The sequence below is a fragment of the Equus asinus genome, chromosome 15 (assembly GCF_041296235.1).
Source record: "Equus asinus isolate D_3611 breed Donkey chromosome 15, EquAss-T2T_v2, whole genome shotgun sequence".
NCBI classification, from domain to species: Eukaryota; Metazoa; Chordata; class Mammalia; order Perissodactyla; family Equidae; genus Equus; species Equus asinus.
The window spans coordinates 20471148-20488833 of record NC_091804.1 but is presented as its reverse complement, the minus strand read 5'-3'; the positions used below and the strand labels follow the sequence as shown (position 1 = coordinate 20488833).

General features: G+C 43.5%; 1 protein-coding gene across 1 annotated transcript in view; it reads left to right on the top strand.

The window, feature by feature from the left end:
• TMC2 (transmembrane channel like 2) overlaps nt 1-17686 on the top strand; it is a 74809-nt gene that overhangs the window by 36628 nt on the left and 20495 nt on the right. The window contains exons 8-13 of the mRNA XM_070485667.1: nt 4105-4203; nt 6889-7031; nt 8746-8893; nt 11409-11597; nt 13986-14165; nt 15663-15812. Coding sequence (XP_070341768.1) covers nt 4105-4203; nt 6889-7031; nt 8746-8893; nt 11409-11597; nt 13986-14165; nt 15663-15812 — 909 coding nt within the window. The remainder of the gene's footprint in view (nt 1-4104; nt 4204-6888; nt 7032-8745; nt 8894-11408; nt 11598-13985; nt 14166-15662; nt 15813-17686) is intronic.

The following is a 17686-nucleotide window of genomic DNA, read 5'->3' as shown; positions in this document are numbered from 1 at the left end:
CAGGAAGAAGGACCACGAGGGGAGAGGGAGAGAGGCAAAGACCAGTAAAGAGCCTATTGCAATAGCTCAGTCCCAGATCAAGGTATTGTCAATGGGAATGGATTAAAAGAGAGGAATTAGAGAGAAGTAGAACAAACAAGACTTGATGACAGGTTGGATAATGGCAGTTGAGAATGTGAGGTGTCCCAAGATGCCTTCCTAGTTAGGATAATATGAAATTGGCCACATGGGAACCAGACACACCAAAACTCACCTTAAATAGAGTGGAAGAGGTGCCCCGTTGGTCAAAGACACAAATAATTTCAGATCCCCAGGGTTTTCAGCTTAAGTCTGATGATCAGATATTCCCATGGCTCATGGATGTCTTAAAGCCAACCAGGGTGAATCAGAGGGTCTGAGAATAAGAATATTAGAAGTGCTCAGATGTTAGGCAACTTTAACAGAATTTCTCCTCATACTCATCTTTCTTTGCCACAAACCCTCAATACCATTTTAATGGAATTAAACAGCTCTGAATGCTAGAATGAATCTTGCTCAGCTTTAATGACAATTGCCTATAGAGCCCAGGATGCCTACATGATCCCTGGGGAGCCCTCTGTTTTATGCTGCAGGAACTGGCTGTCAAGGCTGTACTGGATGTTGAGTTCATGTACTTCTTGTCTCAACATGGAGTGCATGTGAAAATCACTTGGGAGGTGTTTTTAAAAATACCAGGTCCTAGGCCCACCCCAATCAGTTGAATCTAAATCTATAAGAGTGTGGTCGTGGCATCTCTATTTTAAAAGTTCCTGTGGTAGGCAGACATCTAAGATTATCCCTGATGATTCCCACCTCCTGGTATTACGCGCTTGTATAATCCCCTCCCCTTGAGTATAGGCTAGACCTAGTGACTCACTCTTAACAAATAGAATATAACCAAAGTTACTGGCTGTCACTTACATGACTAGATTATAAAAAACTATGACTTCCATCTTGCTGGCATTCTCTCTCAATTCCCTTCTTGGCTTGCATGCTTTGATGAAGCAAAAGATAAGAAAAGCCCATCGGGCAAGCAACTGAGTGTGGCCTTCAGAGAACAGCCAGCAAGGAACGGAGGCCCTCAGACCAACAACCCTTAAGGAACTAACTCTTCCAACAATCACATGAGTGCATTTGGAATCAGATCCTTCCCCAGCCAGACTTTCAGATGAGACCGAAGCCCTGGAAGACACCTTGAAGGCAGCCTATGAGAGACTCTGAAGCAAAGGACTCACCTAAACCATCCCAGATTCCTGACCCACAGAAACGGTGGGATAATAAATGTGGTTGTTTTAAGCCACTAAGTGTTAGGGTAATTTTTATACAACAACAGATCACTCATACAGCTCTCCAGGTGATTCTAATATGCAGCCAGGGTTGACAATTGCTGGTATACATTAATGAATTAAATTAAATAATTCTTAAAAATACCTTGCAAGCTCTGCTCTGGGGTTAACATAGACAGCATTCAGTCAGTAAGCCTCATATTGATATTTCCTCTAAAAATTATCATTAAAATATTTCAGATATATGGAAAGGTATAAAGAATGAGTCCATTTGCCTACTAGTTAGTTTAAAAATGAAAAATTACAGATACACTAAAGTCCTCTAATTATGTCTCCCCAATTGTATTACCTACATAACCATTACTTGTAATATTCTCCTGAACTTTCCATTTCAATTTACATTTTAAACTGTATTGGCTTAAAGATACACACAGTAGTTTCTTGTTTTTTAAAATCACTTGTGTCTCTGAAGTTATATTCCCTTTTGCATTACAGTGTAATTTTTTCTCTCTCAATTATATTAAAGATTTATCTCTTTTCGTTATTTTGTTAAAGAAACAACTTTGGCTTTGTTGATCCTCTCTGATAGGTCTTTTGTTTAATTCAGGTTTTCTGGGGGAGGTATAACTGACATACTGTAAAATCCACTCTTGTTAGACGTACAGTTGGGTGAGTTTTGACAAATATATACAGTCGGTAACCATCACCACAATTGAGCTATAGAATAGTTCCATCATCCCAAAAAATTCCCTTGTGCCCCCTTTGCAAGCAATTTTCTCTCCTTACTTTCAGCCCTTGACAAGCAGTGATCTGATTTCTGTCCCTAAAGTTTTGCCTTTTCCGGAATTTCATATAAATAGAATCATGCAGTGTGTAGCGTTTGTGTCTGGCCTCTTTCACTTGGCACGAGATATTTGAGATTCGTTCATGTTGTTGCCTGTATCAGTAGTCTGTTCCTTTATTGCTGAGCAATATTCCATTGTGTGGATGGACCATGTGATCTATTCACCAGCTCGTGACCACTTGGGTTGTTCCCAGTTTGGGACCATTGTAAATAAAGTTACCGTAAACATTCACATTCAGGTCTTTGTCTTATTTATCTTCATCTTCTATATCATTAATTTCTAGTCTTACTATTTCTTTTCTGCTAATTTCTTTGGGTTGGTGTTAGCTATCTTTTGCTGTGTAACAAAAATATCCCAAATTGTTTGCTGTAAACAACAAACATTTATCATATCACAGGGTCTGTGGTTCTGGAGGGGCATACCCAGAGTGTTACAAAGACCTGACATTCTGTTTCTTAAACTAGGTAGGAGATACACAGTAGTTAATTTTCTTTTCCTTATAATCAACTCTACATATATGATATAGATAGATAGATATACTACTTTATGTACAATATATTTCCCAATAAGTAGATGAACTTTTAAACAAACAAAAAGAAATGAGGGAATTACCTAATATTGATGAAGCTTTAAATGAAAAAACAAAAGTAATGTTACATTAAATGGTCAAATACTAAAGCCTGTGTTACTAAAAATCAAGAGCAACATGATATGCCCCTATCCTCACTACTTTTAAACATTATTTTGAAATTTCTACCTAACACAGTAAGTCAAGAAAATTTAACTTATACATTTTGTACAAAAAAATACAAAATTATCTTCATTTGCAAGTGATATTCTTGTACACCCAGAAAATCCCAATGAGTCTACCAAAAGTTACTTGACTTAATGAAGGAGTATGTTTTGATGGCTGGAGTCATTTGAAATAAACAAACATCAGTGGCATTTTCTACACTCTCAATATCCAGTTTGAAATGAAATTTAAAACTCTCATACTCATGATAGCAATAAATCTATATAATCGCTAGTAATAAATTTAACAAATTAGAAGATTTCTATGAGGAACATTATAAAGCACTATAGGATAAAAATACAACTGAATAAACAGGAGGACACATTCTTGGAAGGGAAAATTTAATATCATAAAAAGAAGTCAGGGGCCAGCCCCATGGCCTAGTGATTAAGCTCTGCGTGCTCTGCTTTGGTGGCCCAAGATCAGTTCCCAGTCACAGCCCTACACCGCTCATTGGCAGCCATGCTGTGGTGGTGACCCACATACAAAATAGAGGAAGACTGGCACAGATGTTAGCTCAGGGTGAATTTTTCTCAGCCAAAAAAAAAAAAAAAGTAACATTTCAAGTAAATAAACAATAATTCAGTATTCAAAAAAAAAAGTCAATCCTTCCCAAACTGATATGTAAACTTAATACGATTCTGATTTTTTTGTAATTAAGGAGCAAATAAAGGCATATCTATGAGGGTATTAGTAATAGAATCATGTGTACAAGAAGAACTGGAAATACTCTAATGTCCAACGGGGCATTTGTTAAGTAAGTTTATAGTACATACACATGATTAGATATTTTGAAGTCATTTTATTTTGAGAAATACCATATGACATAGGGAATTGGTGATAAAATACTATTAAGCTAAATAATCAGACTAAAATATATATAAAACTCAGAAACAACTGAAAGGAAATACACAAATATCTAACAGTCATTACCTTGGGGATGTGGAGGTGATAGGTAATTTTTTAAATGCTCTTCTCTACTTTTCCACATTTTCTACAATGAATATGTGATACTTTTACAATCAGGAAAGTGATGAATGTTACTTAAAGAAGAAACAATGTGTCCTGCTCTGAGAAAGAAAGTATGTAACCCAGTATCCAAATGTCTCTGTGTGTTTGTATTTCCTCCACGTGTAATTGTGTCGTTCTGTTCCTACATAAGGTACTCATGGGCACGCCCTATGGAAGTATACCCAGAAAGACAGTACCTCGGGCTGAGGAAGAAAAAGCCATGGATTTTTCCGTCCTTTGGGATTTTGAGGTACCATTGTGAACAATGCCAATGTGATACCAAACAAGGGCTCGATCTGCTCATTTCAAGATAAATGGCCAAGAAGGTGCTGGTAGAGAAAGAACTTTAATAAGCGATAAGCCAGCAAATCAGAAGATGGTGGACTACCATCCTAAGAAACCCATCTTAAAGGAAAACTCATTTGGAAATGACTTATATAAGGCAAACGGGGTTGGGGAGGGGACTCAGGAGTGTCAGGTGATGGATGACCGCAGAACGTTGGGTGCTTCTCTGTAGCAGATCTGCTGAATGCAACATTCCTGAGGAATCTACGAAAACCTCAGTTACCTCCTTATCTGGGACAGAAGGAACAGTCTGGGCAGAGGACATAAATTCTCTGCTAACAAGTTCTTCTTTCTACCAGTTACAGATTAGCTTGCCTACATGCAGTTCTAAGTGTTTTTTCCAAAGCACATTGTGAGAGTAAGATGAGGAGGGGCCTTGGGGACTGAAGTTCTAAGAGTCCTCTGCGCAGGGGCGACTGTCTGTCATATTTCTTCATGGGTCTCACGTGCAAATTCATGGGGGTTCTACGTGTTGCATGTGGTAGATCTTTAGTCTGGGACGTGTAAAGCTTACAGTTGGTCGCTGTAGCTTCTCCACGCTCCTGTGAGATGCTTAGTCAAGCAGAGGCTGTCATCAAGCTCCTCTCTTACCAGCGGTCCTCCTGCTGTTCTGCAAGGCAGGCTCAGAAACTTTGGTTACTTTCTTTCCCATGTTAACCTTGTGGGTACAGACACAGTTTCATCCTAATGCAGGGAAACGTTAACTCCTTCTTCCTGCGTTTCAAATGCACTTCCATTTTGTGATTGTGAGCCCTAAAGATTGCTTGGATAAGTGTGAAATGTTGCACTGAATTATCAAAAAATCGGGGCTCTAATCAAATAGGACCCCAGCACTGTGCAAAACAAGCTAGCCAACAAACAGTCCTCCTTGGTCCTCTTCATGGGTCTTTTCTCCAGGCACACACTCTGAGGATGTGAGTCCCCCATGATGCCAATGGTCCCCTCATTCTGCCAGCCTTATGTATTATGGTCTTACTGTATGGTTTTCTCTCTCCATACCCACATTAAGAGCCAGGTCTGTGACTACTCCAGCCTTTCCCCAAGTGTCACATGGCATGTTCAAGTGAATGTCATACCTGCTCCTCAAATTCAACATCTATCCCACCAAAGCCACGTCTCTTCCCATCTCCTTTACTGCGACCATCGCTCACCCCGTCGTTCACGTCTGAAACCCGAGAGTCATCCTACACTTCTCCCTCTTCCTCACCACCTCCTCCCACATCCAATCAGCCACTAAGTCTGATCCCACTTAGTAAATACTTCTTGAATCGGTTTCCTTTTCTCCATCCCCTTTACCTCTCCTTTGAATAATGCCACCATGGTACCAGGACTGCTGTCAGAATCTTCTACCTCTGCTCCTTGTCTTGGCTTGGCTTCTAAAATCTCCACTCCCTCTGCTGCCAGGGTGATTTTTCTAAAATGCAAATCTGACCCTGTCTGATATTCAGTTATTCCCGTTCCCAAATGGAATAAAATCTGGAGTTCTTAATTGGGTCTACAAAAGAATGATTCGTGAGCTGGCTGCTCCCTACCTCTCCAGCCCCATGTCTATTTAAGACCTCACACCCTATGCCCCAATAATGTCAAGCTTGGGGGAAGTCCCTGAATGCAAGACACACTTTTAGTGCCTGCCTGCCTTTGCTCGTGGCTCTACGCCTGGAACACCTCTCCCTCCTTTTGGAATCCCTACACCCCAGTGCCTCTGGGGGGCTTGGTCTGCAGCTGTGAGGAGTCCTGGAGATGGGAGGCCTGGCTGAAGTGGCTCAAGCAACAGGACATTGCTGCCGCTATCTTTCACTCTCATGGCTAGACTCAAGACCCCTCAGAAACGTGTGAAAGTGAGTTGGAGTGTTTTTCCAAGTCATTTGGAATAGGAGTGGTTCCAAATACTCTGCTCCTAAGGATTAAGGATTTTCTTTGTTGTTTATTTTACCCAACAACCCCTGATGAAACGTCCCGTTTACCCAAAACAAACTGAATTTATTCAAGATTAATCCCATTTTATATTCAATAGACATATAAGTGCTAAAATTCCAAGTTAATATCACACCTAACAAGTATACCAATTTTACCTAAAAGTGATTATACCTAAAAATCAAAACCAAAACTTGCAGTTTGGGTTAGACTATGAGCCTTGCCACATAGAGTTTTCTTTAGAAGTTTTGAAATACTGAGAAGATTCACGGACTCCTGTCTACTTCTGGAGTGTTAAATTAAGACTCTGGGGCTGGGGGGAAAGAATTTGGAGCTTTATGTACCTGTGCACACTGACTCACACACACACATCTTCTCCTTAATTTCATCCTAAATGTTAACAACACTCTCCTCTCCATCCTGTACCTGTGCACTCTGTACAATGGAGAAATAAAGAGAGGGAAGAAAGGAGAGAGGGGGAGACATGGAGACATGGAGAGACTCTGGAGCAACTGAGGGAAGTGAAGGAAAGGACCAGGACATCCAGAACTCTTCCTTCCTCCCCTCAGACTCCCGTTAGAGCCCTGAGAGAGAAACCCCCGGTAGAATGGACGCGTCTGGTGACTGTCTGTGCTGAGCTTGCAAAGCCAGAGCATTTGGGTTTGATGTCCCACAGGGCTACATCAAGTACTCTCCTCTCTTCTATGGCTACTACAACAACCAGAGGACCATCGGGTGGCTGAGGTACAGGCTGCCCATGGCTTACTTCATGGTGGGGGTCAGCGTGTTCGGCTATAGCCTGATGATTGTCATTAGATCGTAAGTATGACCATCTCATCTACAGGCTTTTAATTTTCTTCACACAAACAGCCCACTCCCATGGTCACTCTGTACCTACTTACCTTCTTATAGGGAATTTAGAGAGAAAACAAGGAAACGAAGCAAATGCAATTGCAAAATGTGGTATAAAAGACATAAACAGGGGAACGTGGGAAGTTCTGGGAAATGGGATAGAACTCCTCTAGACAGGGCTGAGAACTGCCAGCCACAGTGCAAGTCTGGGGCACGGCATTTTAGACAAAGTGAGGGCATGTGCAAAGGCCCCAAGGCAGCCACTGTCCTAGTGAGTTCCAGAAACTGTCAAAAGGCCAGTGTGGCTTGAGGAGGGGCAGAGTACCTGGTAAGGTAAGCTGGAGAAGTTTGCAAGACCTGTCTCTGCCGTCTCCAGAGCTCAGCTTCCTCAGAAAAACTCTTCTGCCCCTCTGTAACTCCAGCCTGCGTGTGAGAACCCAGCCTGGTGTTGATGAAGATATAGACAATAAGCCTAAATGAATGCAGGTGGCTGTAATTAACCACGGTGTCCTCTCTGGCCCCAACTCTACCTGTCCTTCTGGCCAGAAATGACCTTTTAATATGTCTATGGTTCTTAATTGGTAATCTCTAAAGAAAAAATTTGGCCTAGCCCATGAATTGCCTTCTTCTAAGTCAAGGGACCCCAGTCAGTGAAGCTGGGGGGTAGGGCACAGTCTCCTGCACATTCCTGACCACCAAGGCCCACCCACCCTCCAGCAGGGCCACAGAGGTCACCTCTTCCAGAAGAACATGGGAGCCGTGTCTGCAGGAGAGGAGTAGAGCCCTCTGGAAGCCTGATTAGAACCCCTGGAAGGGCAGTGTGTGGGCCCAGCTTGACTTTCTATCACATCGTCTCAGGTGAAAATGCTGTTGTTCACGAGGGCCTGCCCAGCACATGACAGGGACCACTGGGTGGTATGTGGCTGCCCAGCTCCAACAAGCAAAATGGGGGAAAAAACGGGGAGACAGGTTTGGTTTTATTCTTAGCCCTCGCATTATGACGTTTTTTCCTGCTATTATCCCAGATAAGTATAAGGATACAGAATGTTTCCCCGATGAACCAAAAAGCTAACTTAAGCCAACCAAGGCCCCAGAACAGCGCCCCCTGCTGTTGTATCTGATAGAGCCCCTGCTCAATTCTGTGCTTCCGGCAGGGCTGAGCTCCAGGGAGCACCAAGAGAGGTTGAAGATAGGGAGGATGAAATAGATGGGTAACAAGGCAGGTCCAAGGTACTTCCAACCACGATTGCTTAAGAAAAGGAAGTGAGTGTTACCTGGTTGTGGTACCAACTGCCTCAGGGCTTATTGGGTTTTATATCAGAAAAAAATATATTTTCTATCCAAGAAAATAGATGAATTAGAAGGAGATGTTCCTCTGTGAGAATAGAGCAGAGGTCTAAAACATTGGCAGATGAGTCAAGCCACAGGAAATCAGATGTCAGAGCAGAAAACATGGTTAAGTGTCCTGTATCCTGCAGACTCCTTATTACCCAACAGACACCCCGTGTGCTCGCAGGTGACTCTGAATTTGGGGGGAAGGTGCCTTGGCTATCATTAGTCCGATTCACATCTGTCTTGGCTCGTTCCCCTCGTTGGATGTCTGCTACCTGTGCCCAAGACCAGCTCAGGGTGACGAAGCAGAAAGAGGGCAGATACAACAACAGTGGCGTGCACCCTACAGGATGGCCAGCAACACCCAGGGCAGCACGAGCAAGGGGGAGAGCGATAACTTTACATTCAGCTTCAAGATGTTCACCAGCTGGGACTACCTGATCGGGAACTCAGAGACAGCTGACAACAAATATGCCTCCATCACCACCAGCTTCAAGGTAGTCACCCCGGGCAGTTCCCACTTCCTGGGGGAACTTTGGGTCCCTCCAGTCATTGGGAGACTTCCCCCAGCTGGGGCATTGGAAATAAGATCCCCAAATGATTTGTGGCAAGAGCTTTACCAGAGGGGTGAGCTTAGCTCTCACACCTTCAAGAAAGGATGCTCCTGGCTGGTCCCCACCATCTGTTTCCTTATATGGTGCAGAATCCCGGATGCTGAGACCTGGTCGTGCCTCTTTCCTTGTGGAACTGTTTTCTGCTGGAGGAAGTGGAATGACTCCTTTGGGGCCGCAGTTCTCAACCTTTTATGCACGTTAGAATCACCTAAGGAGCTTTAAAAACCTCTGGGATCCACCCCCAGAGATAATGGTATATTGGTCTGGGGCGGGGTCCTGGCATTATTTTTTTTCTAAAGCTCCCCAAGTGATTGGAACACCCAGAAATAGCTGAGAATCCTGGTTTGCAGGTGTGAGAATAAAGGAATCAATTAAGTGTGCAGCTCCACACTTAATTGTCTCGTTAATTTGTTCACAAAAGAGGTGGCCTAAAGAATATAAAATAAAAACAAACCAGAGGGTAAGCAAGTGAGTGAAGGCACAAGCTGGTATGCTGAAGCACTGCACATCCTATTTTCCCCTCCATGGCTGTAAAAACCGTCCAGACTCCGGATATTTCAATATTTCTCCCGTCTGATCTGTCAGGCTTTCTTTCCGCCAGGATCTGGCAGAGGTCAGGTTTACACTGCAGCTGTGCTTGGTTGTTCTGTTTCCCTCCCTCACCTCTCTCTCTGCCCTCCCTGGGAGGAGAAGTGGGCTGCTGCCCCCTGACTGGTGCCTACAGATGGCAGGTACACCTGCCAGGGACAGGACCTGGGCTCGGCGGCTCACTGTATGGCTTTCATGAGCCCGAGTCCAGTCGGCTTGGCAGAGCGAGGAGCAGGGAGCTGCCTCCTTCCCTGCTCACAGCAGTGGGGAGCCTCTGGCGGAGCATCCAAGGGCAGGGTAGGGGTCAGCGGGAGCTCTGACTCTTCCTCCAGAGACAGACAAAGAAGGTCAATGCCTGTGAAGTACTTTGAACAGGTGGCAAGGAGACGGCTTCTCCCCTGAGTCTATTAAAAACAGAGATCATACATTTACCCAGCAGGGCACATGTTGTGAGAACTGTGTGCATTAATGTGTATTAACTGCCTGATGAGTTACTTAAACCTGAACCTGAACACAGTAACTGTTAATTGCTTGGCAAAGTCTCCTTCCAGGTACTTTGATGTCCAGGAGACCGCATTTTCCATCCTGGCTCTGCCATATGCTGTTTGTGCCTTCATAGAGTTACTGATGTAGGATACAAAGTTAATAATTTAAAAATCCATCATATTTTTATGTACTAGCAGCGAGCAATTAGAAAATAAATTTTTAATTCCATTTACAATAAAATTATGTAAATTGCAAAACATTTTGGGGCATAGATTTAACCAAAATAAAAAAGTGCAAGACTGCTGTACCAAAAAGTACAAAACGTTGCTGAAAGAAATTAAGAAACTCTAAATAAATGGAGAGATATACCATGCTCACGGATTAGAACAGGGGTCAGCAAACTCAGGCCCAGGGTCCAAATCCAGCCAGCTGCCTATTTTTGCAAATAAGATTTTGTTGAAACAAAGCCATGCCCATTTATTTATATGTTCTCTGCACTTTCTTTCATGCCACAGAGGCACAGTTGAGTAGTTGTGAGAGAGACCACATAGCATGCAAAGCTGAAAAGATTTACTATCTGGCTTCTTATAGAAAAAGTTTGCCAGCCCCTGGGTTAGAAGACTCAATATTGTTAAGATTCAATTTTAATCTATTTGATCTATAAATTTTTTTCTTTCTTTTCTAAAGATTGGCACCTGAGCTAACATCTGTTGCCAATCTTCTTTTTTTTCCTTCTCCCTCCCTCTCCCCAAAGCCCCCCAGTACATAGTTGTATATTCTAGTTGTTGGTCCTTCTAGTTCTGCTGTGTGGGATGCTGCCTCTGAATGGCTTGATGAGCGGTGCCATGTCTGTGCCCCCGGGCTGGCAAAACCCCGGGCTGCCAAAGCAGAGTGCGTGAACTTAACCACTTGGCCACGGGACCGGCCCCTGATCTATAAATTTAAAACAATCCAAATCAGTTACTGAAATCTCTCTGGGCTTTGCTGTCTATAATGTGAGTAATAACAGTAACCACTCTATTGGTTTTTTGTTGGGATTAAGAGGGATAATGCGTGGCAGGTGTTCAGCACCACATCTGGCACACAGTAAGTATTCAATAAATTGGAGCTTTAGTCGTTACATGTACCAAAGAAACAGCAACAGCAAAATACATTTTCTTAAGGAGAAAACTAATTCTCCACGGGGCAACACTGCCTTACATCACCCGCTCTGGATTATTTCGTTTGTGGAAATACAGAAAGTAGTAATCTCAGGAGCCCAGTAACAGTGGTTCCTGTTGGTTCGTGCCCTGTCATTATTCACTTCTCATTTTCACACATCAAGGAATCAATAGTGGATGAACAAGAGAGTAACAAAGAAGAAAATATCCACCTGACGAGATTTCTCCGTGTCCTGGCCAACTTTCTCATCATCTGCTGTTTGTGTGGGAGCGGGTACCTCATTTACTTTGTGGTGAAGCGATCCCAGGAATTCTCCAAAAGGCAGAATGTCAGCTGGTACGAAAGGAATGAGGTAAGGAGGGCATCTCTGCTGAAGTGAATATGGTGGGCAAATACTGAAATTATACTGGTTTTCTATGCCATGTAGCTGAATTACTGAAAGTCTGGATTATAGGACGCGTTTTAAAAAGTGAAATTACATCCCTTTCCAGTCAAGTAGTATGAACATCTTGAACAAAGAGTCGCCTGTCACTTGGCTTCTGTAGCTAGATAAAGCTGGATTTAATTAGCATGTCAGTCAACTGAATAGCCAGTTGTCTTAACACCAGTTATTAAAAAGGTGACCCTTTCTTCACAGCTCTACAGTGTCATATATCACAAATCAAGCGTCTATTATTGTATGGGTGTGATTCTGGGCTCTCTTTTCTATTCCATTGGTCTATTTGTTCCTGCACTAATAACACACTGATAAACTATGGCTTTACAGTATGTCTGATATCTAGTAAAGGGAATTCTCTCATTGAGATCCACAGTAAAACATATTACAGTTTTATCGTGATTATACTGAATCCATAAATCTCTTTGGGGAATTTGACATTTGTGGTAGTTGACAAAAATGGCTACAAATTCTTCCCATCCTTGTATGCACATTTCTTTGCAAAGTGATTTTCTAGCTCCTCCCATGAAGAGGTGGAATCTGTTCCCCTGTTCCTTGAATCCAGCTGGACTGGGACATGTAACTTGCTTTGCCAATGGGACAGTTGCAACTGTGATACAAGCAGACTTGAAAAGTGCTTGTGTTATCAGGACTTGCGCCTTGGGAACCCTGAGACCTCCACCATGTGAACAATCCCGGGCTAGTCTGCTCAATGATGAGAAACACATGGCTCAGTTATCTCAACACTCTAGGTGATAGCTAGTCAACCAGACATATGAATGAAGCCATCAACCATCAGTTGCCCATAGATTCATGAATGAATCCAGGTAGGACCAACAGAAGAACCACCTGCTAAGCCCAGAAAAAAATAGTGACCAACTGAATCATAAGCTAAATAAATTAAATAATAAGAAAAAAATCTATCTCCTCCACAAAGCAAGAGAGGACCGAAAAAGATATATAAAACTAGTAGGACAAATATAAAGCACAAATCAGATAGATTTAAATCTAAATATATCAGTGATTACAATAAATATAAGTGGATTAAAGCTACAGTTTAAAGGCAATAATAATCAGGATGGATTTTTAACAAGCTATATGCTTTTTACAATTAACTCATCTAAAACATCAGATCACTAAGATGTGAGAGGGATACAAAAGATGCCCAGGATGGATTCTGCCCTTAAGCAGATTGCAGTTTCCCTAGGAAGCAGATTTTACAAAAATAAACCAAAACACAAGCAAGAGCAGGCAAGAATAAGGTGGTCAAATAAGATGTTTTGAGTTACAGATGTGTTGCAGGTGGAAAAGTCCGTGTGAGCTGGAGGGACAGGAAGGTTTTGTGGCAAAGGTAGGAATTAGGCTGAGCATTGGACGAACGTGTAAAAAAGGGGGGCAGTGGTGGATGTGGGGCAGTGATGGCTCTCAAGGTGGGAAGAACTGCATGAGCAGGGGCGGAGGTGTGAAGGTGATAAGAAGCCATGCCAATGGTCAATGAGAGAGAGTGGGAGAGTCAGGACCAGAAGTGTTGACCAACCTGCAATTTGGTCAGCAATTCAAGGACTGACTCTCCATGGGGCGATCAGTTTAGTTGCAGAGAGAATGTTCTCTTTTGATCAGGTTCAGTTAAACTGAATCAGGATTCTCCTAAAATCGGAACGAAAATTGAGTGCTTACCACTTACCAGGCTCTGGGCTAGTAGATTTACATCCATTATCTCTTCTGACTCTCACAATAAGGACTGTCATCACCATTTTATACATGAAGAAATATGAAGCTCAGAGAAGTTATATAACTTTCCTAAGTTACAAAACCAGCAAGTGATAGAGCTGGGACTCAAACCCAGACAGCTGACTCCAAATGCCACCCTCTTAACCACATCCCTCTGCTGTTGGTTCCCTTCTGTGATCTGACCTTCCTGTCCTCCATGCTCTTGAGATAAGGGCTATCACTGTGACTCCTACCTGGCTCTCAACTGTTATAGAACAGAAAGCACTGTCCCATATGTTAATTCACTTGCTTCTCAAAGAAACGTTGCTATTTTTGTCAATACTAATAACAAAAATCGTGATAGCAACCAGTCGCAGAGCACTTATGATGCGTGGGACATAGGTTGACTGTTCAGGGCATGCTGGTGCCTTGGCTAGGGTCACACAGCAAGTTGTGGGACCCCAGGGCATCTCCAGGGTCGGGGGGGAGGCAGCAGGCAGATGGAGATAGATGCCTAGCCCTGCGGGTGCGGGGATGGTGGCCCAGCAAGTGATACTGATGACGCAAGGAATGCAGGCTTTCCTGATTTCTCAGGTAGAGATCGTGATGTCCCTGCTTGGGATGTTTTGTCCCCCTCTGTTCGAAACCATTGCTGCCCTGGAGAATTACCACCCGCGCATTGGCCTGAAGTGGCAGCTGGGACGCATCTTTGCACTCTTCCTGGGGAACCTCTACACGTTTCTCTTGGCCCTGATGGATGATGTCCACCTCAAGGTAAAGACCACAAGCTCCCCCCAGTTCCTGGTGCCCACCCAATTTCCTTTTTAAAAATATAATAATTTCCTTATATGTAATTTATGTTAAAGAATTTTTGGAAAGTTCAAGAAAATAAAATGAAAAAAAATCCCCAGAATCCTATGACCCCGAAACAACCATTGTTAACATTTTGCTGCAGTTTTTCACCGTCCTTTTCTTAGGTTGTCTTTTTCACATCCTGTACTTGTCATTTGGTACCCTTAGTATATTATCTGCAGCCTTTCCCATATTGTTTCGTAGCTGCCATAAATGTTTACCAGCCGGGTGAATGTCCGTCGAGGTGATATGTCATGGTTAACTTAACCTTTCGTCACTGCTCACCGGTCGGTTATGGAGCACTCACTATGTCAGGCCCTGGGGGTACAGCAGAGAGCAAGACACAAGGTGTCTTGTGTCTTTTTCCAAGGGTGTTCACGCTCTAGGCTAGGAGACAGCTCATTCATTACAGCATGCTGCAGGATATGCTTCAATGGGTGCAAACCCAGGGCAGCATGGCAGTGCGTAGGAGGGGCTCCAGAACCCCCCTGGGGAATCTTGGCAGACATTGGGAAAAGCAGAGGGAACAGCTGGTGCAAACAGGGAACTCAGGATGGCTGAACAATGGAGTGGAGGAGAAGAAATGAAAACTGAGACTGGGGGCAGGGCTAGATGATGCTTCTCCTCCATCCCTCCCTCCTCATTATTGAGCAGCATGGACTTTTCCCCCGAAGTTAACAGGAAGCTATTGGAAGGTTCCAAGCATGGAAGTGACTGGATCTGGCCCTGCCCTACCCTTCCACTCTCACCTCTAGCTTCCCTCCTGCTGCAGCAGACTGTTTCACCCTTCCTGAGCCTCACATTTTCTCCACGGGGCAAAATCCTCTCCTCCCTCTCTCTCCGTCCTTCTTCCATTTTTGACTAGTTGGCTAATCCTCCCTGAGGTTTTGGCTCAGGGGTCACTGCCTCCAGGGAGTCTTCAGTGGCCCCCACTGTTTGATGTGGATATTCCTCCGTCCCAGGGAGCATTTCTCACAGCTCTTATCACTCTGTTCTGTGACTGTCTCTGCTCATCTCTGTCGCTCACTAGACTGTGAACTTTCTGAGGAAAGCCCCATCTCTCTTGTTCAGTCTTATATCACTGCTGCCCTATATGCTCCGGATTGACCCTGAATAAGTTATTCTCAAAAGAAGAACGAATGATTGGATGGATGGATGGATGGATAGATGGATGGATGAACAGAATACCTTAGAGAAGACAACTTCATGGAAAAGACCCAATGACTTCAACCAGCTGCCCCCTTCTCCTATACAGATTGAAAGGCTGGAGAGAGCATTTCTGCAGAGACTCTGTTGAGGGGTAGGGCAGAGGCTAGGCGGTGGAGTGATGGCAAATGCTGGCTTTAATTGTTGTTCCTGTGGAAATGGTTGGACTGTGCCTGGCTCCTTCTAACCCCACATTTCTATCTTCCATTCTAGCTTTCTAATGAAGAGACAATAAAGAACCTCACGCACTGGACCCTGTTTAACTATTACAACTCCTCAGGTTGGAATGAGAGTGTCCCCCGGCCACCCCTGCACCCTGCAGATGTGCCCCGGGGTTTGTGCTGGGAGACCGCCGTGGGCATTGTGAGTAGTTATGCTCTCCTGAAAACACGATCCCTATTCTCAGCTCTTTGTTATTCCTTCCTTGATGTTTCCATTTTTAAGCCACTGAAATGTCCATCCAGTATTTCTTAGGATAGTTCCACCTTTTTACTTTCCTTTTTTTTTTTTTTTTTTTTAATGTCCCACGTTTCTCTCTATGCTCCATTCATTAATCTAATACCACTTGGATTTATTTAGAATTTTACTGCAGATTTCACTGAAAACCTAAGGTTCTCCACCTGGAAATCAAGAATAAATACTTCAAAAATTGGATGAAGGATTTTGCGTGTATATGCATTTGTGCATTTTTCTATAAAGAGAATTAATGGTTTTCATTAGAGTCTCAAAAATTAACAACTACCATTTCCCTTATCCACTTTCACATGGTTCCTGTGGCTTGCACAGTGTGTACTTCAAAGCCTAGTGTTCTTTGCCTTCCCAGGCAGGAACTTGAAGCATTCATGGGTAACACAGGGATCAAGTGCCTTCTCTTCCTCAACTCCAACTCTTTTCACAGCATTTCTATTCCTCTGCCACCCCACTGAGATGCAGAGTTTGTTACTTTTACATGGGTCCCCTGAAGAATCCGCTCACCTAGGGCATTAGACAACAGTGTTTTTAACTGAGGGTGATGAAGTACCACAGAGGAGGGGATTACATCACACACGCCATTGAACGCTGCCGACAAGTCCCCCAGCAGATATTTTCCTTGCTCTTTCCCATGGATCCTGGGGCCCTTTTCTCCCCAGGCCCTTCAGGGAGGGCTCAGGCTCGTCAATACTTGTCTCCTCCAGCCCAGATTCTCCCATACTCCACAAATCCTCCTCACCTTTAATGTGCAGAGCAATTCAGCTTCCCCAGTTCCTGCATTTCTAAACCCATCACAGTGTATAACAAAGATCCTTCAGGTCAATAAAACCCACCTCCTTTAGAAGGCAGAAGAGAGTTTTTTACCTACAGGATTCCTTTGGAATATTCTGCTGTAGAATTTTGCATTTCCTGCCTCACATCCTTTGAAGTCATCCCTCTTGCCCTCCTCCCTGAATGCCCACCACTCTTCCCATCACTGATTAAAGCTTGTTTCTTTCTGAGTTTGTTGGTAATGATGAATTTGAGGCATTATGTCCTCTCACCTATATCCTCCACCACCTCCACCCTAGGCTCCAGAGCATCACTTTGCACAGAAGTGGAGACCTCATACATGTTGGTTTGTCTTTTACTTAGGAGCATTAACCTGAATTCTTATTGAAGAATAATCCCCAAAACTCATCAGCTGTTCACCCAGCAAACATTTATCAGCCATCTTGGAGGACATAAAAACGAGTAAAGTAGACCCTGTGCCCCCCAGGACCTCCAGGTCTATTAGATGTCTTAAAGGTTGTGATGATGTCTGGCAGATCTTTCCAATTTTTCAAAAGAAATTTAAGAAATGATTTGTACTCTACAAAGCAGAGAAAGCTTCGTTCCTTTGCTTTTGACTCTTCTGCTATGTGCCTCTGTGAAAAATCTGCATTATTTTCTCTATATGCCAAAAAAAAAAAAATCCAATTAGCAGGAGGTGAAGAAAGCTGGCTGTCATCCCCAGAGGCGATGATCAGATTCAGTCTTAGCTGGGGCAGCGGGCGCTTCGGAGCAGGTAGGGGAAGCAAGAAGTAAGCCTTCAGACCCTATATCTGTGCAATAGTGCTGATAACTACCAAGCACTAGGCATTGCCAATGTGCCAGGCAATTTGCACACATAATCACTGAGCTTCCCAATAACCCTGCAAAGTTAATATCATTATCAGCTTCGAGAGGTTCAGAGATTATTCCAAAGCAATACAATTAGTAACCTGTGGAGCTGGGACCTAAATTAA